Below are 25,365 nucleotides of genomic sequence, written 5' to 3' on the forward strand. Positions count from 1 at the left end.
CTGAAATATAAATACCAAAATCTTCTCAAAATCTTGCAGAGATAACGAATCGGGACATTTCTTCAGAGATAGGAAACAGCTGTAACTTGCTCTCATTTGGATGAATGCTCACAATTATTTTATTCACTATATTTACGGTAATTTCCAGGAACGTTTTTTTTAAATGGGGCGTGGCAACATCATTCAAAAAGTCTTCATAAGCAAAAAGAAAAAGAAAATTCTCAAAATCAGGAAAATTCTAATCGGGGTGGGGAATGGGGAGTGCGTGGTATGCCTTTAGCTCTTTCGCTGCTCAAAAGTGTTTTTATTTTCACTACTATTTACGATAATACATGCTCCCGGGGGATCCATTTTCCTTATGTGATCAACAAATTTTTTTTATACGTAAATTTGATTTTTTTTTAAACGGGGGAGGGGGGAATCTGTGATGAGTCAATTTTTATTTGTAAGTTTAATAAAAATGTCTGGTGCAAGAAAAGAGGAAATAAACTGCAATGTACATTATGTTAAAATCTTTATTATTCAACAACATTTTATCTGAGATAAATTCTATATTGGCGTGCGACCAGTATATAAACAATCTGATTAAAATCAGATCTTTGATCCGTTCCGACAAATTCTGATGTCGCTACACTTTGGTTAGCGACTATCAGAATTTCGGAGCGTTACAAAGAGATTGGTATATAAATAAATAAAAAATCTTATGAATTATGAATAATGAAAATGTACTGGAAAAATAGGTATATTTATTTTATTTTGCATTCAAATTCATTTACTTTACGTCACTACTTTTATTTTTATTGATTTATCATAATTCATTTTGATCACCTGCTGCGCTCGCCCCAACGGTCGCACCGTAAAACATATTAGCTAAGCAAGCATAGCGGCTACATGTACTGACTACATAAAGCTAGGATGCAGCTAGCCTGCTACAATCTTGAACACAGCTCAGATCATAGAAAAACTGCTCTTTTTATACATATGTAGGTCCCCTAAGACTTAAAAAGAAAAGGGTAGGTATGGAAGTTTTATTTAACAAATTTAGAAGGGAGACATGAAAGCAACTATTTTTTTTAAAAATCACTTTATTTTCAACAATATTTATGAGAAATAGTGTATGCATACAAATACGTGTCATACGGCTACAGTAGTGTTTCAATAGTCCAAAGTTCAGAAAGAATTTTTATTACGAAACATTTTGTATAAACATTAACGTTACAATGATGAGGGCGATGGCACTGTGAGCACAGCCATATAACTAAATATTTTTGACAACGAGAGATTAAATAGTTGAATAGTGACTAGCTATTTAAAAAAAATACAAGAATATATTCAAAAAGACAATTAATCATCTTCACTTGGTTTTTTAAAGGCAATGTAAAACCGAACACCGGCTTACCCGTATTGTTTTGGGTTAAAGGTCAATTACCAAAATCGTGAACGACTGCTTTTACGACTTTTGTCCTCACCCTGTTTTGTTTAAATTTTGGATATCATAGGATTATATTTTATTTTTTGACAATTCATTTTAACAACTTTAAAATATGTTATGATCAATGATAATAACATCATTGAACATTTTTATGGACAGGAAAAGTAGGCTTTTACGACAACTGTACAGAACTTGCCGCCATATTGTTCCATAGCAACATAGAAATAAATGGTGGACTTCTCTCAATTTTTGGTAAATATTGACAACTTTCAGCAATTTGTAGCGTGTAAATTTGTGACAACACAGAAACGAAATCTTTATATCATCTAGTTAATTACTTTTACTGTAAATGGTTAACGGGTTTGCTTTAACTTGCATAGTAATCGCGATTGAAATGTTTCTTTTAAAGTTTCACCTACTGTTCACATTGGATGTTAAAGATAATACACGAAGGATTTAATTGCAGTTGAGGAAGTAAAACACCACCATGTATGATAGAGCACCAAGGGATCTGGTGAAGACCTTTGGGTCCACCCCTGGAAATGTAGGACCAGGGTCATATGATTCCAATGTATTGCCGAGATCTAAAATCAAGGCTGGTATGTACAGTGTACTTATCCCATCTACTCTACTAGGAATTTATTAAACAGTAACAATTTTCTAAAAGTATCATTTGCAGAAGTGAAAACAAGTGTGACTAATTATTTACAATTTACAGATGGATATGCTCCATTTTTATCCATGACCAGTAGAGAAACATTTCTTAATGTTAGTGATCAAGTAGTAGCTGCCCCTGGGCCAGGGCATTATGACCCCCAGAATGCTCAAGATGGCATAACTGTAAGTACATGAATTCACAACTTTACTGAGAAATATACAAAACTATACAAAAGTGAATGAAACCAAAATGTTAATGTACATTTTTTACTCTAAAGTTGTGCAAGTGTAATCTTAACTTTCATCTTACATAATCTGTAATTCATAGGCATGAAAAATCCTCTAGGTTGTTCTCTCAAATCTCAACATATATATAGATCATAGCATATGCATTGGATTGGAATTTTAATAGGGAGGAAAGACACTGGCCAATAAGTCAAAGAGATTCATGGAGCAGATTCCAGAGAACCCTGGTCCAGGGACATACAGCACGGAGAGGTATACAGACTTCAGGTCCAGCAAGTCTGCCCCCGGAAGTATGCAGAATAAAGGCAATGCGGCTGGAAGTGTAAGTATCAATGGATGTATGGAAAGAATATTTGTAAGGTTTTCTTTAAAAGAGTATATACAGATGTATGTTTGTTACTTTAATACAGTGATGTTTAATTTGTGTGTTTGACCTATTAAACTTGCTAATCAAAATGTGTCAAGTGATTTGAGCTTTAGGAATACTTGATATTAAACATGTATGTAAGTGTAAGAAAAATATAATCAAATAAACTTTGAATATTATTTACCACACAATATGTACATGTGTTAGAGGAAGGTTTTCAAATATACTGTAGCAGAGAATATCAGTGCCAATTTTCCTGGATGCCTTTGTTATGTAAAAAAAAATCCACCAAATCAAATCAAATGTTCATTTGAAATTAGACATATAAAAAAAAAACATTTATTGGAAGGGAGAACTGTTCTAAACTGCATTTTATGAAAACCAATGATTTCCTCATCTATGTGATAAAGAGAGGATTGAAACATTAACAACCATAGGTTTAAGATGATGTTGAAACTCTTACTTAACATGCTTAATTCCCCCCCCCCCCCCCTAAAAAAAAAAATCTTCCTAATAATATTACTGCAACCACAGTACATGTGGGTATTTTTAACAAATAAAAAGAATTGAATGAAATTATTTTTGCACTTTAGTTGCTGACAAGCAGAATAAAGTTCCACAGAAAACCTGAGGCTCCCTCCATTCCTATGCCTGGCCAGGCCTATGGATACGAGGAGTGTGAGGATGGTACCCTAAAAAAGCAGGACCCCCCAGACAAGGACAAGAGTATCGGGCCAGCCTTCTATAACCCTACTGTCGTAAGGCTCATTGATATGCTTGTATTTAGGTGTCATTAATATTTATTTGCAATCCTCGGAATATTTAGAAAAATAGAAGAAATACCAGTTCCGTATTTGTGTAAAATTAATTTTATATTTTATATATATTGTGTTCAGAAACAAAGAAACTGATTATGAAGTATTCTTTGTTAAATCAAAAGTCACAACTTTAAAGCAGAGAAGAATAAGACTTATACTGCTTTTTATTGGATAAAGTTCATGTATAGATATTATGAAAGTAATCAATGCAACTAAGTTGATTTTAAGAAATTTATTAATTAAGAAATTAATTAATTTATAACCTTTAATCAATACAGGACCCTACAAAGGCCACAAAGACTTACCAAGGTGTGCACTTCAGTAAGTACTCCTCCAAACGTTTGGACCTCAGTAAAGGGCGGTTGGGTCCTGGCCCAGGGGATTATGAACCGTACACCAACCTACAAAACAGACCAGAAAACCTCAACGCTATCGAGGAATCGCATAGGTTCGAGGCAAGGATTCCAAGATATCATGAGGCGATCGCCAAAGACGAAGAAAGGAAGGTAATAGAGTAAAAAATTACTACTTGTACTTCAGAATCATTAACTCTTGATTGGGATCACAAGTAAATTGCTTGAGCTAGTCTTTGCAGTTTGACTTGGTTTTTTTTTCTGGATGAACATTAATTTGTTTATAGTTACCACCGTCTTTCGGATACAATTGTTTATGATTTATAGTAACTTAAATATCTATTCTCTCTGTGCACATTAATATGTATATTAGCCTCCTTTTCTGATTAAACTAAGGATATGAATTATTTTTCTAAGAATCTTTTAAACACAATTCTGAAATAGGAGTTATTTCCCTTATATCAGTAAAAAATTAATTTAAAATGCTGAACATCTGACAAAGTTTGTTCAGCTAAAATTCTTTTTTTAATGATGTTTTAAATTGATCACTGTGAATTTAAAATACTTGCAAAGCTTAATTTGTTTTTCAAACATTGCCAAATTACCCAAGATAAAAGATTGGCTAAGTTGAATGTAATCCTAGCTGTCTTTTAAGTGCAGGGATGCAAAAATTATTTAAATTTTCATATTTATCTTTATTCCCTTGCGAAAAAGATGCATCACAAATGATTACTTTACTGAGAATTTGGTGTGTTTTTTAAGCCAAGCTGCTTTAGATATTACAGAGAGGAAGAATAAAAGATATTCAATAAATGCATAGCTCACTCACATAAAACATCAAAGACTTCAAAAATTGCCTTTTAAATTAAAGTGATGTAATGTCTTTATCAAATTGTTTATTTGGATTTTGTTAATAGGCTATACCTGGACCAGGAAAGTATGATGTAAAAGGTGGATTTGATCCGGAGCCCCCGAAAGTCAACACTGAGGGTATAGAAGTGGAACACCCTCCCTTCATGTCTCAGTCTAAGGTTAGGGAAGTTTAGAAAGTGGCTACTGAAGAAAGGTGCACAGTCTTTAATCCCAGTGTACTGGTTCTTCCAAAGTCAATGACTATAGAAACAAAATCCTTATGAATCTTAAGCTTGGATAAAGTTTTCTTTATATTGAAATCCATTTTTCTTTTTTTTTTAACTGATGATTTTTGAATTAGAATAATATTTAAAGGATAGTTACAGTTAATTTATGACACCATACATATAGCTACAAAAATACCAGTACATTGTGCATGCAGGCTTTGAAAATGAAAACTTTGTTTAAATATTGAGTATGGAACAAAATTAATCACCTTGAATTAATAGTACAGCCATTTAAAAAATTAATAAAAAAACAACTAAAAAATTCAAAAAGACCTTTTACTTATAATCATTTATCCCATTATTTCAGAGATTTACCCCTATGAAGAAGACCCTCCCTGCCCCGGGGACGTACAACGACCCCAGAAATGCTTTCGACTCTATGAAGAGAACCACAGGACTGAAGCGGTCTCCATTTGGTCAGACGTCAGTGAGATTTAACCCAGAACCACACGTCAAGAAAACGCCAGGTATAATCTTCAACCATTAGTTTATGTGGAGAACAAGTAAATTGATGGCCCAGTAATTTTGGTTGGGAAATACTTAGAAGCCAATTTTTTCTCTTGCACGTACATTATAGAAATATGTGTGTTGTTTGAAGGTAGGAAATATTTATATTTCAACAATTAAGTTTCATTTTCTGGTTAAAGCGAAGAACGAACTCTTTTTCAATATTACTTTAATAGCTCATTCTGTTTGAAAGTAAGATTTTTAAAAAGTGTGAAAATATGAAACACTATATCAGAGAAACATTATTTTAGCATTTATCAACATACATAAAGAAACAAACCCCCCAAAAAGTGGGAGGGAAATTAGTGAAAAAAAAAAAAACTCATTTTCAATGCATTGGAAATTTCTTTGAAAATCTGACTCTCCTTAATATTCAGAATCCAGTTTTTAGTATGATATTTCCCACCGCCATTTGAAATGTGTCACTGCTGCAAAGACTGACAAAGAAAGAACACTGGGGTCATGCGAGAATAAAGTCATAAATTTGTTGCTGATTTTAATGCAGTCTCTTTGCGAAAGTCTCTAGTTGTCGCTAAAATTCAATCAAGTCGCAGTAAAAAATTACCACACTCTCCATACAGGAGCGAAAACGAGAGGAGAAGATGTGATGGTATCGCATACCTCCAGCATGGACTTATTCGGGAGTGATGTAAACTCCTCTGGTGCAAAAAAAGCCCCCGATTTTACCGTTAATCAGAGAAAGTAATTGTTATAGCGAAGAAAACAAATGCAATATTCTACATGGAATTTTTATGTGATCTCTATCTTTCTGTGTGTAAACTGAGTCTCCACGGACATCTTGTAGGATGAATGTATAGATTTAGCGAACCACAAAACACTCAAGCACGCCTATTATACCGAGCGAAATTCTTTTTTTTCTTTGTATTATTAATGATTGCAATCATTATTCTGTTATTTGTTACTCTGTTACTCATTTCCTTTCATGAAATTGAGGCTGAAATTTTGTTATTTACTCGGTTGTTTACTGCATGTATAAAACCCGTTATCAGAAAATAATAAATAAGATGCATAAGGATTCAATCATTTTGAAAACTGTTCATTCATGCATTCATGATTGGGTGCGGCAAGAATATAAAGTTTTAACCAGTCCTAATTAGAAAGTTATAATTAGGGATTTTTAGGTAATTTTGGCATAATCCCATCTTGAAACAGAATGTGCTTGTGACAGTAATGAAGATTCACAGATAAGATCTCCATTTTTTTTGGGGGGGGGGAACCCCACAAACAAAAGACAAAATCTGACACCCAACCTTAAATGTCAGCTGTTTTTCTCCACCGATAATACAATAACACAATCTTGATGAGGCTGATGTCCCGTCATCCTTTTAGATCCCATTAAAAACGCACATAAATTCCAGACTTCTCGGAAGATGTGCATCACACAAGGCTTTCCCCTTTTTGCCCAGATGCCCCGTGCATTAAAAATTGTCAGGCCGTTTTTTATGAGAGGGGGGAATGGGGGTCTGAAAAATGTCACCCCTGGTGTTGGCCAGGCCATATGACTTTCTCAGAGTCGCAGAATTATGTCTTGTCTTTAATACATCCATGATTTGGGGGGCCATATGGATCGTCCCGGCAAAATTGTTGTTTATGTGTTTTCTGGTATTTTGCTCTTTGACAATATGACGGGCCATGTCATTATGAAATCCGAGTTTTATCACGATAACGCTTTTACATGTGTAACTTCTGACAATGTTTCTCAATGTATTAAGGTTTAAAGTCTTCGCCATATGCCTTCTTATTGCCTCAGTAAGTGTTCCATTAGAGAAGCAAAAATTAAGAAGAAACATTTCCCCACCTCCACACCCCCCCCCCCCCCCCCCCAAATTAAAACCCACTTTTAATTGCCCTGTTAAAATTCTGACTTTTTTGTATTCCATTTGACTTCATATCAAATTCTTTTAAATGATGCTTGGATCAATACATCTTTAGATTTAAATTCAACTATTTGTAAAAAAGATTTAGTTAAGGGGATATATTTTCCCCAGAAGTACAGATTAAGTTAATATTGTACATAATGATAATACATGTATTTCACCAAAAACTATAATTCTTATAAGCAAGATATTAATGCATTGATATTTTCTAACTGGTCTAATTAATGATGTTTTTAGGATTTTATTTTATCAATTGAATACAAAAAGAATTCTGGCGTAATTTAAAATTTCATTAAAAATATTTTAATAAATTTTGTGTGAATCAAAAGACTTTTTTACAGCGTGAATAAATAAGCCTAAACGTACACAAGAACTTGCATTTTCTGACTAAAACCAAAGAATTATTTTACCCTCCCCCAGTGACTTCTGAGTTAATTCACACCAAGAAAAGACATGAACAAATCATCCTAGCTTGCATTATGAAATCATTCTATAATTTTCATTCTTTTGATATTTTTTATTTCTGTACGCAAGCTAGCCCCAGAAAGTGAGTCACATCTGAGCCACTCGGCAAACTTGTGATAAATTTTCATTATTTCCTGGAGAGTTTCTACCATTGGGGACTCGCTCGATCTCAGACTCGTCATCTCGATTCTCGGTTGTGTGTGGAACTTCACACAACCCATGCATGCAGTGTCTTCAACTTGTCACCAAGTTAATTGCTGTTTTAATTTTTTTCTGGAGATATTTTCTCTCAAACGTCAGATCTAATGTGTGGGCAGACAAATTGAATTTTAAGAATTAAAGCTTATTCCTTGCTGGGCAGTTTCTGAATTGACTCAATTATAAAATGTGGCATTTTTTAGCGGCTTTTGAGTGAAAAAGCTGTCAGAGGTTTAGATCTTCTTAAGAATTATGGTTCAGAAGAAGAAATGAGTTGGTACCATTTAGGGGTTTGCACCCTCATACACTCAGTTTATATCTTGTTTTTAAAATATTGAAGGGTTTAACTGAAACGTAATGTGTTTTTTATGCTGGCAAATGCAGTTCTTAGTGAAAGTAATGACATGAAATAGGAGGAATGAGCTTGTAATTACTATTTGATGGAAATAGTCATCAAGTACATGTGTATTAGGCTGCAGTTGTTTTCATTGTTTTTTATCATTAAATCAAGATTTTTACATGTTCATGCCGTCAAACCTGTCTCTCAATCAAGTTAACTATTTTCATTTTCAGAATTTTCATAAAATTTCTCAATACATATGTTAGATGAAACTGTAATCAAAGTACTGGAAATGAAATATCTAGTGACCAGAGTACTGTAAATGAAATACCTAGTAATGAAATTTTAACGAATGACAGTATAAAATGATGAAATGTAACAAATTCACAATACTGACAAATTTCCAGGACCCGGGGCCTATAACTTGACTGGAATGGGCTCTGACAGTATGAGGAGAGCCTACATCGAGAGCACGAGGAAAGGGGTATTTGGCACCACGTCTGTCCGAATTAAACCAATCACAAAGAAAGAAGAAGTGGAAGTACCGGGTCCGGCTCACTACCAGATCAAGGAGAAACCGTTCCAGAACCGGTACCAGAATATGACTGCTCAGTTCTCGTCCGTGACATCTAGACTCAAGGACCCACCTACTGTAGTCAAGGTATGCATGTGGCACTGCCAAATAATCAACTAATATATTATTGTGACAGACCCACATATGAATACACACATTAAGAATTCACCATGTGGAGTCATATGTGTAGATCCAGATATTTTTACAGGTGGGGTCTTAGGCCTATTTTTGGTAATTTTACTTTGTAAATTAAAGAAGTTGAATCAAGGTTTGACCAATTATAGGTAAAATTGTATATTATGATTATAATTATTATCCTTAATTTCTTATCGGTGTATCAGAATCTTAAAGTCGATAGTATTTTTTTTCATAGCATATAACTTAGAAAAGTCTCTATGGACTGAGGCATGTTATAAAAAATTATTGATTGGAAATTTAAAGATTCAGAAAAAATATTTTTGATGCCAAATATCTTCCTCATCTTTCAAAATTATATGTGCATGTGTAGAAAAAATCTATTTCAAGTATTCATGCAGCCTCAAATCAGCAATTCGGTACAATGATTTGAAGAGAGCTTGCAATGAAAGATAGATCAGTATCAATGCGAATAATGCTGACTGCAGCCGAAAAGCCCACATGCAAAGAGTACGCATTAAAATATCATAGATAGCCCGAGACCAGAAGTGCATCTCATCTGTAATGGTGGTCCGAACTTCATAAATATTCAGACAATAACTTGTCAACATTAAGAGATCGTACAAGGGCAGAACAATCCAATATCCATATGTGGTCTGAAAACATGATCTGGATTCTGGTGATGGTTATATGTTTTGTTGCACTTAGGCACCATCGTCAGCTCCTAACGTATTCTTACTCTCGTCCCCCGAGTGCTGTTTTCATCTTGTAATGGCGAGAATTTCTGTGTATGTGGGGGATATGCTTTGCATAGCACCAATGGCCGAGTCATGATATCTCGGATCTTGGTGTACTATTCTCTCTGACCAGAACTGTGGTTTATAATGTGGGAGTCAGCGGAAGTGTTTTTCCAGTGAAATCGAGAGTGCAGATGCAGTTGTCATGATAAAGCAGACGTCAGTTGAAACATATAAAATGCACACTTAAACTATTGATTGAAGTCAATGCGATTTTTCCACTTTTCTGTTAGCAATGAACTTTTCCATCAAGATCAAATGCCCATGGCAACAACTCAAATAAGTCTTTCCTTCCATGAAAACGAGTTTGAGAAATGGATGAGAAATTCAGTTAAAACCATAGCAATCAATTATTCTTCCCAATTTCTAATAGAACACTATCCATCATTTTTTCACACCTTCCTCCGTGTTTTTGATGGAGTATGTCATATTCAGCTCTGACTGTCTTCCATCTTAATTTCCCATGATGCTTGTTGGTGTGATAATTTGGGAGTTTGTTATGAAAAATTTTCCAGTGTCTTTTCAATGGTAAAATGGGAAAAGTAGAGTAAGCATGCACTCTCTCTCTCTCTCTCTCTCTCTCTCTCTCTCTCTCAGAATAACAAAACTTTACACATGCCTCTAAGCATCATGTATGAATATTAACTTGTATAACATGTTTTTCAATAAAATATTTTATCAAAAAAGCCTTTTGAAAGATTGTTATGTTTCCAGCCATTCCTTGAAGTAGATATAATTTGTCTGAATAGCTAAAATACAAAAGGCCCACTGTTTTGTTTCTAACTTGGCCACTTCTTAAACCTTTGTAAGTATATTTATATCTAGACTCTTTGAAAAGACAATTTTTATTGTGTCTATTTATGTAAGAAACTCTATCATCCATCCAAGATGTAAATAAACAATAATTCACTCTTCAGTTTGTGTACAATTCTGGTATCATTGAAAAGAGTCAAATTTATGGCACCTTTATAAACATTTAATTAATGGCAGACAATATTTCATTAAAATGCAGACATTGAACAAAAAACAAACCTATTGAAATGGTACGCTTGTTTAAAAAAGTCTACGATTCTCATGTAGCTGAAACCATAGCCCTGGAGCCACATTCCAATTATCTTTCATTAAGAATGCTAACAAACTTGAAATTTACACAGGGCAATGTGCATCCTGCAGGGTACTTTGTGCAGAAAATGGCGAAAGTGTCTTGTATGCTGTAGGCTGGCTGGTCCATTACAGGAACAGGAAATGGGAATCAACAAGTTTCTCTGTCTGTGAGAAATTTCTGGTCGGGCTTTGTATTCCAGATGCTGGTCAAGTACATTTGGTGCCATCGTAGGTTCACAGTTGTCTTTTACTCTTGAATAGAAAATTCACAAAGAATTGAATTGGAAGAGATTTGTTATTTATTTTTTAAGCTTTTTTCATGCTTTTCTTATTTCATTTCCATTTTAATGAAACATTTGCTCGGAGAGAAAAATTACCCTTTTTACACAATTGCTCTCTTAGCATTGCATGCCACTTAAACATTTAAGAAAATTGGTCAAAGTGCACTTGACATTCATCTTCATGCAAACTGATAGCAATTAGTGCATGTACCATAAACTCACGAGGAACAATGGATTTCTTGACCATCAGCAGCATTAAACATTCAAGAGGAAAATCTCTTTCATCGTCTCCTTCGGTAGCTTGATGATATTGTCTGTTTTATATCAACCAGAATCAAGCCTCTTGCTCCCTGTGGTTGCTTATCGGTCCGTTTTATTGATGATTCTTGGGGTCCAACAATTGCCTGCACGATGTCACAACAGGAGAAACGGTCCAGAACAGGCTTCTTGCATTTGTAGGGGAAAAAACTGGCTAATTCCTTATTTGTAGATGGAATCCATCTGATAGTAAATTTGATAAGAGAAGCTTGTCTGGCAAATTGAATCCTTCAGCCATAATCCAATCAAACAAGGAAAATTTATGAAATGGTTTCGGTGCCATATATTGCTCTGCAATGTAAGTCCTGTCAGCCCATCGTTGATGTATATTCTTTTGTTATTAGATTTCTCCTGCAATCTTCAACAGTATCAGAAACAGGACAGTTTAATCAGACACTTTCATTTGTGCTTCAGCTAGGCTCTCACCATTGGGATGTGTAGTATTCAATCACATATATTGCTAGAACTTTGGTGTCCATGTACATGGTCTACCGAAATGACATATATAGTTTGGTGTGTTTTTAATTTAAAGAGGGTAGGAATCTCTCTCTCTCTCTCTCTCTCTCTCTCTCTCTCTCTCTCTCTCTCTCTCTCTCTCTCTCTCTCTCTCGTTTTCTCTTTCTTGAGATGTTATGGGACACCTGTCAATATTACATGTAATAATATAAAAATATCTATATCTTATTGGTATTTGTACTGGTGAGTACAATTAAACCGAAAGAAAAACTTATGTACAGATGTTTCATAATGAAGAAAGCTTGTACAATCAAGTTGACATTTGAAATATATTTTTTGACCAGGCTCAATGGCACCGATGAAACCCCACAAAAAATATGTTCAATAGATTGTTTCCTTTCATCTGTGAAATTCTTCTCTTTGTTATGCATTATCTATGAATCACGAAGTTCTTCCCCCCACAGTTTGGGGGTTGGAATTTGAGACAAATTGCTGATGTCCTGGTAGTATACGTTATGTAATCGGTGATGAAATTACGGTAGGTATCCAGTCTCCATGGGGATAATATTTTATGGCATTTAGCAAAAATGCGCACCATCTTGTGATCAAATTTGGTTTATTATTTGTTGTTCTGCTGAATGATTCCTGAAGGTGCTAATTGACCAAAAAGCTATAGGTTGCAGAAGCAGACAATTAGGTTACAGAGCATTGTCTGCAAAATGATATCTTCTGGCTCTTAGTTCAACCAAGTTTTCACTGATATCTATGGGGTTTTTTAGCTACTCTCAGGAATTTTTTTTTCTCTGTGTATTTCTTGAAAATGTTCTTTACATTGCTGATTTTTTTTTTTTTTTATCAACAGACACAAATTTGTAGAGTAGCCATGAAGCTGTAAACTTTTATGTTTGTTTTTGAAATCTTTGACACCTGTTCGTAACATTAAACTTCACGTCATTATCTCCACCGCATCCACTTTACTGGTTCAGTGTGGAAAGATGAAGTACCCAATGGAACAGTTCCCTATTAGTAACAGTTTAATGAGATTAATTCTTTTTCTTTTATTTAAGTTTTAACCCCATTTTTTTTTTACCTTGCTTATCTTGAATATTATCGAGTCTTGGGGAAAATATCTCATGTTGACATTGATTTAAGTGAAGTAGATACAAATATATAAAAACTTCTTATCGAAAATTCTATCCATGTACTTTCCAATGACCTAATGCATAACAAGGGGGGTAAGTTTAGGAAAGGAAGGGGGAAAAAAATCTACACAAACCACTCCGCCCTTGGGAAATTTAATGAACATCAAGTTGTGTTTGTTTTTCAAGATGACAATTTCCTTTCTGCTGCCAAACTTGCTAATGTACAAGTTGCATGGGTCAAGGCACTTCATTAGAAAGTTTTCTTACACAAACTTATTGGGCTCCAAACAGTAGGCCCCGTGTTTACATGTTCTCGAATAATTGTATTTTCTTTGCAAATTATGTTTTGGTCATTTTTATCCATTATTGATCGCTAAGTGTGGGGTATGCTTGATGCTCGAGGACCATGTAATCTCCGAATGTCAAAGCAGGATTAAACCATCCCACTCGAGCACTCTTCATCTTGAATGGTTTCTTTTGAAGCTGTTTTTACATTAGGACTAATAAGTTTTAGGTTAAGGACCATTTCATATGTTTCTACTGTATCAACCTCCCGATAAGGGAAATCTTGAGAGGAAAATGGTTTATAAATTTACATCTGTCTGCATGAAGGTCACCAGGGCAGGCATTGATCAGTCTACTCAGACTGAATGAATTTTACATTTATTCTATAAGATATCTGGACTGAGAATGTTTTTCTTAAAGTAAAAAAATAGACATGCATGTTGGTAACATTTCAATTTAAAATCCAGTGATCAAATGTACACCATCATGATTAATATATAAATTTGTAACCATCAGTGATTCCCAATGAATTAGTGTACTGAATGGCTACAGTGCTAAAATCTGACCTTAACTCCATTCACAAAAAATCCAAATAAATTTTACCCATACAAGCTTATTAGGCTCAAACTTTGTAGGTATCCATGTATACATAAGGTTACTTTTGTTTTTTTTTAAAATGGAATTAAATTGCAGGAGATGCCCCCACCTGGATCCTATGAAGTCGCCACGTCCTATCAAAACTCCCAGCTCCAGGGAACAGAGAGGACCAAACCGAGGACCGATGAGGCCAAAAGGAAACATGGATCTTTCCTCTCAGCAGCCTCTAGATTTGCTCCTCCAAGAGACGTGATCAACCATAACAACGATCCGGATTTACCAGGTAAGTCTTTCTGAATCCAGATTCCTGTATGGAGTTTTGACATGGATTCTTAGAGTTGTGATGAGTGGTGAAGAGGTTCATAAAATCCAGATGCCTATCTGGAGTTTTGATATGGAATGGAAGGTGTAGATTCTAATGAGTTGTGTTGTCCAGTACAGTTGTACCTCATTGAATTGGACACCCAACAAACATGCAATGCTTAAATGTGTATGTGTCTGTTTTGATATGAGAGAGAGAGAGAGAGAGAGAGAGAGAGAGAGAGAGAGAGAGCCTTGACCAACTTGAGTTTTAACTCTTAAAGTGCAATTGCTGTTTGGAGTAAATAGATAATGATTATATAGTGCATCCCCAGCTAAGAAACCCAGAGTTTAGAATGCTGAGTATTAATCATTGCTGTAATGAAGAAATGTCTCCCCCATATAAACAGGCATGTTTAATGTTTTAGAGGGGAATATGCCAAGAATTAAACTCCAGACTTTTTTTGTCAATTACTGAATTAGTCAGGGAATCCCTTTAGAAACAAACCTCGTATCTGTTAAATAAACTGTGGGCTCAATCAGAAGTCATTTCTGCATACATCCTGTGTAATCCATGTTGCATTTCTAGAATTGAAAGATAAAGCTTTCTTGCTCATCATATTTTATTAATCTAATCAGCCGTTCTGATTACAGGAAGAAGGGGGGTAAAAAACCATGGGTTACTTTGTTTATGAACTTAAGGCAGACAAAATTTGTCTGGATAGACCACCTTGATTTTTGAAATATGGCAGAAAAGATGTTTTTTTTCTTTGATGAGTATGTAGAAGATTGTTCTGAGTGAAGAGACTTGAGTTATCAGAAATGTTGGTCAAATCAAGATTGAGGCGGGTTATTTGTGACACCTTTCTGTCAGTGTTGATGACATAGGGGGGTTTGTGGATCATATTACTTTATCTTAAGCTGCTGTTAAAATGTCAAAGATTAAAACTCTTAAGAAATGCTATAAGCACATGTTTTTTAGGGTATCAACATTGCACTACGTGATAAAATAAATCACCTAGGAAGATTCAGAGCTTCGTAGTTTAATTAATTGAAATAATGTAATTTTGACTAAATTTTGTCCCCCCAAAAAATGTCAGCTGCATTGGAGAAGGTCTCAGAATTTGAGCAGTTGAAATGGTCAATGATAATCAATTTTTAGCAGGCAAAATTTTTGCAAATAGTTGGTTTAGAGCATTCTCCTTTGAGACTCAAACAAATTATCCCATAAGTTTTTCTTTTCACTGCCACAAATGCATAAATAGTTTTGACAGAAAGTTTGATTTTTTGTGTGTAGAGAATACATCTTCATGCCATAATTAAATTTCATTTAATTCAATAACCTCAATTCATTACCTTCCTGAAAAGACTACCAAATATTTAGAATTCCCTCTAATTAAATAGAATGTTACATAACGTAATTCATTACATTGTAGATTAAGGTATTGAATTCTTCCTAATACTGTTACGCAGCCTATTGACAATCTAATCGAACTCTTACATACAAGGTATCTGCTAAATCTACTCGGGGAATCATCGCTTACCATCATGAAAGATCAAATTATGGCCAATAAATGAGGCCAAGATGAGCAAAACAGAGGAATACCAGAATTGGATGAGGCAGGAAGTTTGGAGGAAAATTGGCAGATTGTAGATATTTTTGTTGTTGGTTTATTGAATTACTGGGTGATGTGGAAGTTGATCCAATATAGTCGTACTCGGATGCCGATGTGTAGGCCTAGTATGGCTCACGTAATTGGGAGTAATTTTAAGAAGGGATATACATGTATGTATACAGACGGAATGATAATTGTATTGTGGGCATCTTACAGCACTTAATCTTTAATGCGTTAGAGTAACACAGCTAAAGGCCAGTTTCCATATATGTCTTGCTTGGCTTGAAACAAATGGCTACAGCAGTTATCTTGAAAGAGGAGTCTGTCATACTGTGATGAATTACAATATGCTTACATAACCTAAATGAACATGACTCGAGATTAACATAGAGAGGTATGTCTGTTAATTAATGCAGCCAGACTTATTGCTTTTATTCGTTTGAAAATGTAGGGACCCAGCTGATGAATTCAAGAACATACATTTTGAAATATCTTACTAAGGAAACCATGCACTCAGATACAATGCTTTTGTCCCGTTCCACTGAAAAAGTCATGTATGATGTGCAAAATCAAGTCAATTATCATTGAAAGGACTTCTGTTAGTACCATTTTTAACAGTTCTTTCTTCAGCTGGAATATTTCAAACGTTTTATAGAGTAAGCATTGCAGTGCAGTATTATGATTTTTCATGCTTTGACCGGTGATAAATTTATATACCTGTATTTACTTGCATTGAACACTTTGGCCCTCAATTGACTGCATGTAATTTTACAGGAAGAGCTCAATCAGATATGGAGCAATTATTCTTAAATCTATTAGCTTTGATTTCTTGTATCAATTCCTTAACCCATTTCCCAAATTAAGATTTTAAAAGATAAATGATCTGCGTGCAGTATATATTGTGAATAAAAAATGGAAGCCAGCAAAATGTCAGTTCAGAAATAAAACCTCCCCATCTCCCTCCCGTACAGTAAAAACAGCCTATCAGTTTGCATTTTATATCTATTTAGGTGCAGTACCGTTAATTATATTATATGTAAATTAGGAAACTGCTTCAATGCACATAGGTTAGGTTCTGACAATAGCTACTCATTAAATAGTATTTACGTTTCTCCCATTTACAGATAAGAAGCTTGAAACAGGAGAAAATTACCTCAGTGTTATAAACATGTGAAAGAATGCAGATTTATTCATAAGAGTTATCTCCCTTGCATTAATTTTTTTTCTTTCTAGGCGTTCATAAAATTGAAAGTGATGAAAAACAGCCAACATATCTTAAACAGTCAGAATTCTTCTTGGATAAAACTCACTTTATGAATTGATTCTTAGAAGAAAACAAAAATATGCATGTCTTGGGAAAGCAACTGCAAGTTAAGATATTGCTTGCAAAAAAAAAAGAAATTTAATTGAAGAATTGACATCAAGATATTGTATTTCTGACAGTAAATGAGATAGGCTTTGATCGAGACATTCTGACTCATGGGAAGTTTACAAATGTTGAATTCTGTTGCCAGTATCATATTTTTTTTGGGAAAAATTTGTTACTATCAACTGAATTTCAATTTCAATGATTCTTTGAGGATTTTATGATTTTTAATGTAATATTACCTGGTATGTTTTTCTCTTAAAAACAACATCTCATTCAATCAGTAGAAAAAAAGGATTGTCTTTGGTTTTTTCTCTACGAAAACATTTTTTGATATTAGAAAACCTGGGATAGTACTTTGGCATTCATTGCTGTTTGCATGTATCTAGATTTGAAATTTTTGGCAGGTTTGACATATATTTGTCATTATATACTGGTAAAATTGCTGTAACTTTCAGTGGGGGACAAATTTTTGAAATGACGATGTCTTGTTTATTTGTCGAAAGATGGATAATTATGGTTTGATTTCAACCCACTGACATATCTTACAAATAACTCCACCTATGAACGGTGTCGGTAACCAAACAAAAAAAAACACACAAAAAAACGGCACTTACGATAGCAATGCCTGGGTTGATGCATCGGCCACAAGATAGATAATTGTCTATCATGATATGTAATAGGACCATGTCATATTCCTGAATAGAGACATGTTGAACATTATGTATGATGTGTTCAGCACTTAGCCACATAAAAAAACAAAATGACAAATATACTTGGGTTATGAATTAATATGGATCACTTAGGATTGGCCCAGAATCTCAGCGAGTGTTCAATCAAAACTGCATGAACACCTGGTTTGGATCTTGCATGAATTTGGGTTTTTGTTGAGTTTTTTTTTCTTTCTTTATTTGATATGCCTTGAAATCTTACAAATTGTGCAAGTCACAGCTTAATTAAGAGTTTTGTAAGGACTGCAGCACAATTGTTTCACAAAGAATTGAAAGTTTATTTACAACTTAAAGGTCTGAAAACATAATCTTACAAATATTAGTTCATGCAGGTAGATGCTAAAAGATGCTAAAAGAAAGAAAACACCCTTTGAAAAATTGTATTATTAATCAAAGAGTATATATCAGTAGAATTACAGCTATTGTATTATTTGATTTACGGTAAATTCATTGTGCCTGCATGTTGTGGGCACAAAATTATTTTCAGGTTTTTTCACCTGCAGTCTATTTTCATTTACTGGTCACTTGTTTTTTTAATTTGATTTCTGACAGTAAATAAGAAAAAAAAATGTTAATAAGAATTACATGTATTAAAGAAATTGAATAATTAAAGGAATTAAAAGGATATTCTGGGAACTTACACTTAAGCAATAAGTTATGGATTCCCTAAAGTTTTAGAGAGCAGTATGTTGTTTGTCATAAGATTTAATTATGTTGCAGCTTATTTGTCTTTTCCCTTCACAGCATGTATCTCAAGGGGCTTTTTACAGCATTTAGTGTTGTTCAAGGTCAAAGGTGAGATATCCTACCACTGGGGTCATACCTGGAGGTCATTTATGTACATATTTTATTAGCATCTCTCAGGCCATGTGACATTTCACATTAATATTCTTGAAACCTATCTCTCTTTTACCAGCTTTAAAAAAAAAAAAAAATTAGAAATAAAAAAAGAAGTAGAGTAAATGCAAGGATTTCAGGGTTTGCTAGGATGCAAGTTGCATATTATTCTGCACGTGAACAATATTTTGTTAGTCGAACGTGGAATCATTCTGCATAAATCAGGTCTTATCAGCGATTATTTCAGCCATATTGTGACAGAGGATCGTAAATATTTTTCGGATCAAAAATAATTATCTCAAATGCAGTGTATAAACATGCATTTTGCGGGTAAAAATAATTTTTCATTGTTTTTATCAACGGAACACAATATTCCATTGCTGAGATAATTTCTTTAAAATGAGTAATCGTAATAAATTGGCAAATACGAAAAAAAAGAGTGTTGCAGTAGAAATCAATTTGGCACATTAGTGTCAACATGGAAAGGATCATAACTGTTTGAAACTCAAGTCTCTTAAAGCTTGATTAAACCCCAAATAAAAGTTAAATACAAATATTAATATTCCTATGAAAATGGAATGATTGCTTTATAGAATCGACCTTGATCAAACACCGTTGAGTAATAATTTCTATGAATGACCTCGATCAAGCCCTGTTCTCCGCAAATTAACGGCTTTGTTGGTATGACTGCAGACCCAAAGACTTCTTGATGAGCATTGCACAAATTATGACTAAAAGCCCTTTCATGTTCAAGATTGAGCATATAGTCTTTCTCATAATGGTCTCTCTGGCCGCTTTCGTCATTAGCAAATTCACTCACAAGTCCAGTATTTTGGATATACATTGTAATGCATTTTTTTTTTATTTCCCCCCTCCCTTTAGTATCTCTGTGCCACTTTCCTAATGACCATTAATTATGGCTGCTGGAATGAGCTGAAAAATTTGACAGCCTATTTCTTCTGAGAGGGCTTATCTGGGTGGGATAAGTAGCCCAGATGCCTGTTTTGTTTTACTCTGTTTTGCATGCTGACAGAAGACACACACTAACTCCAATATCTCACTGTATAAGCATATATTTAAGGTAGTAGTGCCCAACGTTTGAGATTTTCCAGCCCTTGTCGAGTTATAGAACAAGGGTTACTCAAGATTTATTTCTTATATCGTAAATTGGGGGGAAGAGTACACTAACTTTTTGAAGTGAAAGATGGGAGACAAGGTTTATCATTGGGTTACAGATATTTCATCGGGATTAAAGGACTTTTGAAAGAAATAAAAGTGGCAATTTTTTAGTCGATAACCATCAGAATGGCCAGTGGTAGCTATTTTTTACAATTTAACGGTACAAGTTTTACAATTATTTGCCAGATATATATCCGTTATCAGGAAAGATGTCACAAGTCTTGTTCCAGATTAACCCCGTTTTATCTCAATTATTAGATTAGCATATGTTCCAAGATGTCCAATTATGTTTTAGAGCACAATAAATTTCCACCAACTAGAATTCATGTAGTCTTGGAGCCTCTCATTCTGTGTGTTAATCATAGAGCAATTTCTTTGCTGTCATAAAAAATGGCGTAAACACTTGTAATTTCGGAAAATATTTTTGAACTTTTCATTATAACCTCTTGGATAGAAAACAACTTGAGGACTGATTAAAGCAATAATTGCTCGGCATCTTTATTCTCAAAAACGAACATGGCGAGTTATTAGACCAAACGTTTTTTAGATCTGGCACAGGCTCTTTGAAACTTCTGTAAAATCTGAAGTGTTACAGGACTGGGTAAACTGCTTTGGCAGACAAACAATTTACTCTCAAGCTATTGTTCATGTCAAGCCAAATAAAACCTGAAACCCACCGCAAATAGAAGGAGAGGAGCGGCCAATTTCAGATTATTCTTCATCTTCCTTGGTTCTGTGTTTGAGTTAACAAAACCCCCATCTCGAAAATTACATGAACCAAATTACATGGCCGCTTTGAAATTAACGAGGAACATGGCTGAGACGGCACTTGTGCATTATTTCATAGCGGAGAGAGTTCCTCTGTTCAGCATCAAACCACTTCTGTCCTGCGTAATTTTTCTTTTTGCGGAATTTCTGTCAAAGCTCACGAGGTCTTGTCTACAAATTGTGTACAATTTCGAATTGGGGTCGGGGTAATTAAAACTTATTGGTGTTGAATGATTGGAATGGCAAGAGAAGAAAAGAATTGACATCAGAAAGAAATAGAACTTTTTTTTTTTTTTTTAAATAGAAAGTTAGAAGTTCGTTGTAACCATAACCTATATTTATTTTTTAGGACACATTACCTCTAACTGTTTCCATAGTCTTGAAAACAATTGCATCAAAATTAGCAAAATATTTTGAAATTCATTTACCATTCAGTTCAAAGGATGTGCCATCAGTAGTTCCTTCAAAATTCTATTTCAAATTCACATCCATGCATGTAACCTGAATGTATTCAAAGACTTTTCAACATTAAAGAGTTAATTAAAACAACAAAAAGGATTTTTTTTCTCTTTCTCTCCTGGGTCAACCTTATTGCTGAAGTTCATTTATAGTTCCAACAGGAATATTTATGTATGGTAATTTGAAATCATTAGTTTTGATTAAAGCAGTTGTTATGACATATAAATCTGTTGTTATTTCAACAGAACATATGGGACAAGAGGTATCTCTTGAAATTATTTTAGTGACTTTGCCTGAAGCCCAGTGAATGTTTAGATCAAGATTCTTTTTTGTTGCATATAGAGTCATTGAATTTGGTTCACTGGACTTTGCAGAGATTTTTTTTTCAGAACTATAGCATAATTAATAAATGTCAAGGTTGCTAATGCAAAACCATTTAATTAACATAATACCAGTACATTTCAACCCCCCCCCCCAAAAAAAAAAATTGAAACCTTATCTTGATTAGCATCATGTGACCTTATCTTTAATTTGTTTGGATAAACATACACCATACATTTCCTTAGCAACAGGCAAGGTCAACAGGCATGTTTTTATGGCAACCCCCATTTCTTCTATCTATCAGTCGGCCCTGAACAATTGGTAGGTATATTGAAAGACCCATTAATTTCCCCAGCAAAGAAACAATTCTGTTTGCTAATCAAACGATTATCTTGGCTAAGTAATTTCACCTGTAGACTTTGTGAGAAATGTGAACATGCTTTTATCTTGCCTTTCATCATGGCAGATCCTGTTATGGGGGGGTGGGGTTTGAGGTCACGGGGGTCAGGGTAAGATACAGAGGGCTGTAGCGGTGATTGTGAGCTTGTTTCCCCATCCTAGAGTAATTGCTTACATGCAGTATCTGACTGATTCAATATCTCCAGAATCATGTTAATGCATGAATCACATTGTAACTTAGATGCCATCATTGCATCCTGTTCCTCCCAATGTATAATAAATACCCCCCTTTCTTTAATAAGATGGAGATTTATACTATTCTTGTATTTTGGCTTTAAAGTGTTAACACATTTGTAAAAATGTCATATGCTGAACTTGATACTGCATCTATTCACCTAGAAGCATCCTATGTCTGAATGTGTTTCTTGTTCCGAAGTGTTAACTCATTTCATTCTCCCCAAAAAATAGTGCAAACTCTAACTTGTTTCACACTTTCCTGCAAAGCCTCATTCAGAAAACAGGGATTAAGTAAAAAGAAAAATGGTGGCACCGTGACTTGTGCATTTTTGATTTCAGCAAATAAAACCAGATATTTCTTTGCAAAAATAGTAATTATTTTCACCCTACGAAGTGGAATTAGATATGTATTTATAAAGACGCTCATAAATAAATACCTCGTTGAACAAAAACAGGAATTTGTTATGTCCATAAAAAAAAGTCCTAAAGCCGAAAGGTTTCGAGACTTCTTAATTCAGTGTGGAAGATGGGGCTCCATAAAAACCTCATATCCCAAATTAATTTAGTGTAGGCTTACCAAAAATAAATTGATTTGGCACATGGTGCAATGGAAAAAGTCTTCATAAATCTACTTGTCAGAACTGGGTAAGATAAATGATGAGAGACAGTATAATAGGCGAGCATAGGACATTACTGAGCTCGCAGGACAATATTTTATAGAGTTTTTATCATCAGTTGAAAAATTCGTTCAACAGGTTCAAAATTCAATCATGTTGGAGAGAGAGAGAGAGAGAGAGAGAGAGAGAGAGAGAGAGAGAGAGAGAGAGAGAGAGAGAGAGAGAGGGTTGTGTGTGTGTTTCTAGAATAAATAGAGAAAGAAAAGGTGAAAGAAGATATTTTAGCAGTGTGATTCTCTTATTATACCTTCAAACCACAATACAGATTTTGTTGAAAACTTATTAATGAAAAATAATTACTTACATGTTTGTAAAATGTGAATGCATATGTTTTTTATGATAAATAGATGTTACAAAAGATTATCTTTAGCCCTGAAATGTATACCACTATTGTATTTTGTATAATCGTCTGATACTTTAATCCTATAGGCCCAGGAGCATATGACTCAAAGGAGGGACTTGCCAGGAAGGGAGGACTAATGGTCACCAAGGACAAACGTTTTAAGGACCTCAAGTCAGAAGGACCTGGACCAGGATCCTATGAGGTAAATACTGTAGAAGCACATATTTTTGTTGGGTCAAAATTTCGTTTTTTTTTAAACGAATGGAAATTTTGTTGCATTTAATTTCGTCACGTAATCTCTAAAATGTATCACATATCGACTCTGTATTCTTTAATACTTGGGTTAAAGAATCGTCATGGATTTAATTTCGTTGATTAAAACTGCCAACGAAAAGAACGAAATTAAATTCTCAACAAATATTACTGCTTTTACAATATATAGATGTACAATACATAATAAAAGCCAGAGATTATTGGTTTATAGTCTCTAATTACAAGCTATTTCTTTGGTAAGGTTAAAGATGGATTTTTTCGTCTCTCTTGTATTGAAAAAAATTGGTGCATATTTTGTAAAAGGGAGGTGGGGATAAAAAAAAAATAATTTATTCATACCAGGTCAAATTTCATGGTCGGTATAAAAATTTGTTCATCTTTGTAGTTTAATAGATACCAGTTGGAGAAGATGTGATTTGAATATATATGAAATTTGAGTAACTCATTGCTTCTAATGTACCTCTTTTTTTTTTAAATCTCTATCTTGAATATAATATAAATATTGAAATAAGATGGCAGTCTCAACCATGGTTTCATAAAGTCTATTTTAACCTCTATATCTTGAAATCCTCAGATAACTGGAAGTTTTTTATCAGTCTCACCGAGATAATGAGGTTTGACTTTTTATGTTCAGGTACCAGCTTAAAGGCAACAATTAAGCTGTATAGGTACAATGCCTAATTAATTAAACTTGTTAATTGCAGTTTCTTACCTGTAATTATCCCCTGTCTTTAACTTTATGGCCATGCTTGCATCAAAAGAATAGGTTTACAATACTGTAACCTTAAATGCATTTGTCTGTGCATGGATTAATGTTATTTGTCAACCTTTGCATTCTTTGTCTGGAACTTTGAAACAGCTAACGGGTCATCTTGGAAAGGAATCTAAGATTAGGATGTTAATTTTTATCTGCGGTTAAAATACTTAGACACACTTGTGTATTTAGGACAAATCTCCCCAAAAATATAGTGTTAAAAAACTATAAATACTGTCGGATAGGTTTTTATCAACAAGTTTGATGAAGAAAATAACTCCACCCTCCTCGTAACATTAAATTCTCACCAAGACATTATGTTCCAAGTCTCATAAAATGGTCGAAAAGAGCTGTGTACATTGCAGAAAATAACTGCCAAGTTTGCACCCCTTTTTAGAATTTTGAGTAACATCCGTTTTTAAAAAAAAGATTTTGAGTAGAAATGTTTATCACCAAGGGTTTTAATGCTTTGCACAATTGTTGTGTTCTCCCAAATTTGCTCCAACTTGTTTTAATCTTGTGATATGCAGGGAACAGAATCCACCAATAAACATGTCAACTCCCCTCTTGGTTAACATGTTTCATGTCTTGCAAAAACCCCTCTGCGAAGGTGATGCGATTTGTTCAAGAATTTTTAAAATCTAAAAAAAAAAAAAAAAAATTTTTTTGCAATCTCTGAAATTCATGCAGGCCGAATGTCATAAGGATTATAATTCTTAAACCATCTGTTCAAGCATGTCAGCACTTTTTAGAAACATTTTGCAGGAGAAAAAACCATTAATTCTCTTTATCATGGCAAATAAGAGCTATTTATGGATTAAATAGGGAAATGATTTACTTTGAATTTAAGAAAATTGGTTATTAAGCTTAATCATTATGAGATAAAATTACAATTTAAAGTCTGTGTAAAAATCTATACTTAATAAAGATAAATTTATATGTTAATTTTGTCCCTTGATCTCAAAGAAAAGAAAGCCTATGTAGATCCTATGGTCT

General features: G+C 34.1%; 1 protein-coding gene across 2 annotated transcripts in view; it reads left to right on the top strand.

Moving 5' to 3' along the window:
- Positions 1 to 1,597: 1,597 nt before the first annotated feature.
- The window catches only part of LOC128166596 (sperm-tail PG-rich repeat-containing protein 2-like), a 30,825-nt gene continuing 7,057 nt past the window's right edge, over positions 1,598 to 25,365 (top strand). Inside the window, exons 1-11 of one of the 2 annotated variants that reach the window (XM_052831870.1) lie at positions 1,598 to 1,684; positions 1,899 to 2,031; positions 2,151 to 2,272; positions 2,502 to 2,657; positions 3,296 to 3,460; positions 3,799 to 4,026; positions 4,791 to 4,904; positions 5,320 to 5,479; positions 8,828 to 9,081; positions 14,206 to 14,392; positions 23,429 to 23,544. In XM_052831870.1, coding sequence (XP_052687830.1) covers positions 1,920 to 2,031; positions 2,151 to 2,272; positions 2,502 to 2,657; positions 3,296 to 3,460; positions 3,799 to 4,026; positions 4,791 to 4,904; positions 5,320 to 5,479; positions 8,828 to 9,081; positions 14,206 to 14,392; positions 23,429 to 23,544 — 1,614 coding nt within the window. In that variant the 5' untranslated portion in view covers positions 1,598 to 1,684; positions 1,899 to 1,919. Of the gene's footprint in view, positions 1,685 to 1,841; positions 2,032 to 2,150; positions 2,273 to 2,501; positions 2,658 to 3,295; positions 3,461 to 3,798; positions 4,027 to 4,790; positions 4,905 to 5,319; positions 5,480 to 8,827; positions 9,082 to 14,205; positions 14,393 to 23,428; positions 23,545 to 25,365 lie in introns of both variants that reach the window. The other variant, XM_052831869.1, reaches the window with a different exon arrangement.

Source organism: Crassostrea angulata, chromosome 10 (genome assembly GCF_025612915.1).
Source record: "Crassostrea angulata isolate pt1a10 chromosome 10, ASM2561291v2, whole genome shotgun sequence".
NCBI classification, from domain to species: domain Eukaryota; kingdom Metazoa; phylum Mollusca; class Bivalvia; order Ostreida; family Ostreidae; genus Magallana; species Magallana angulata.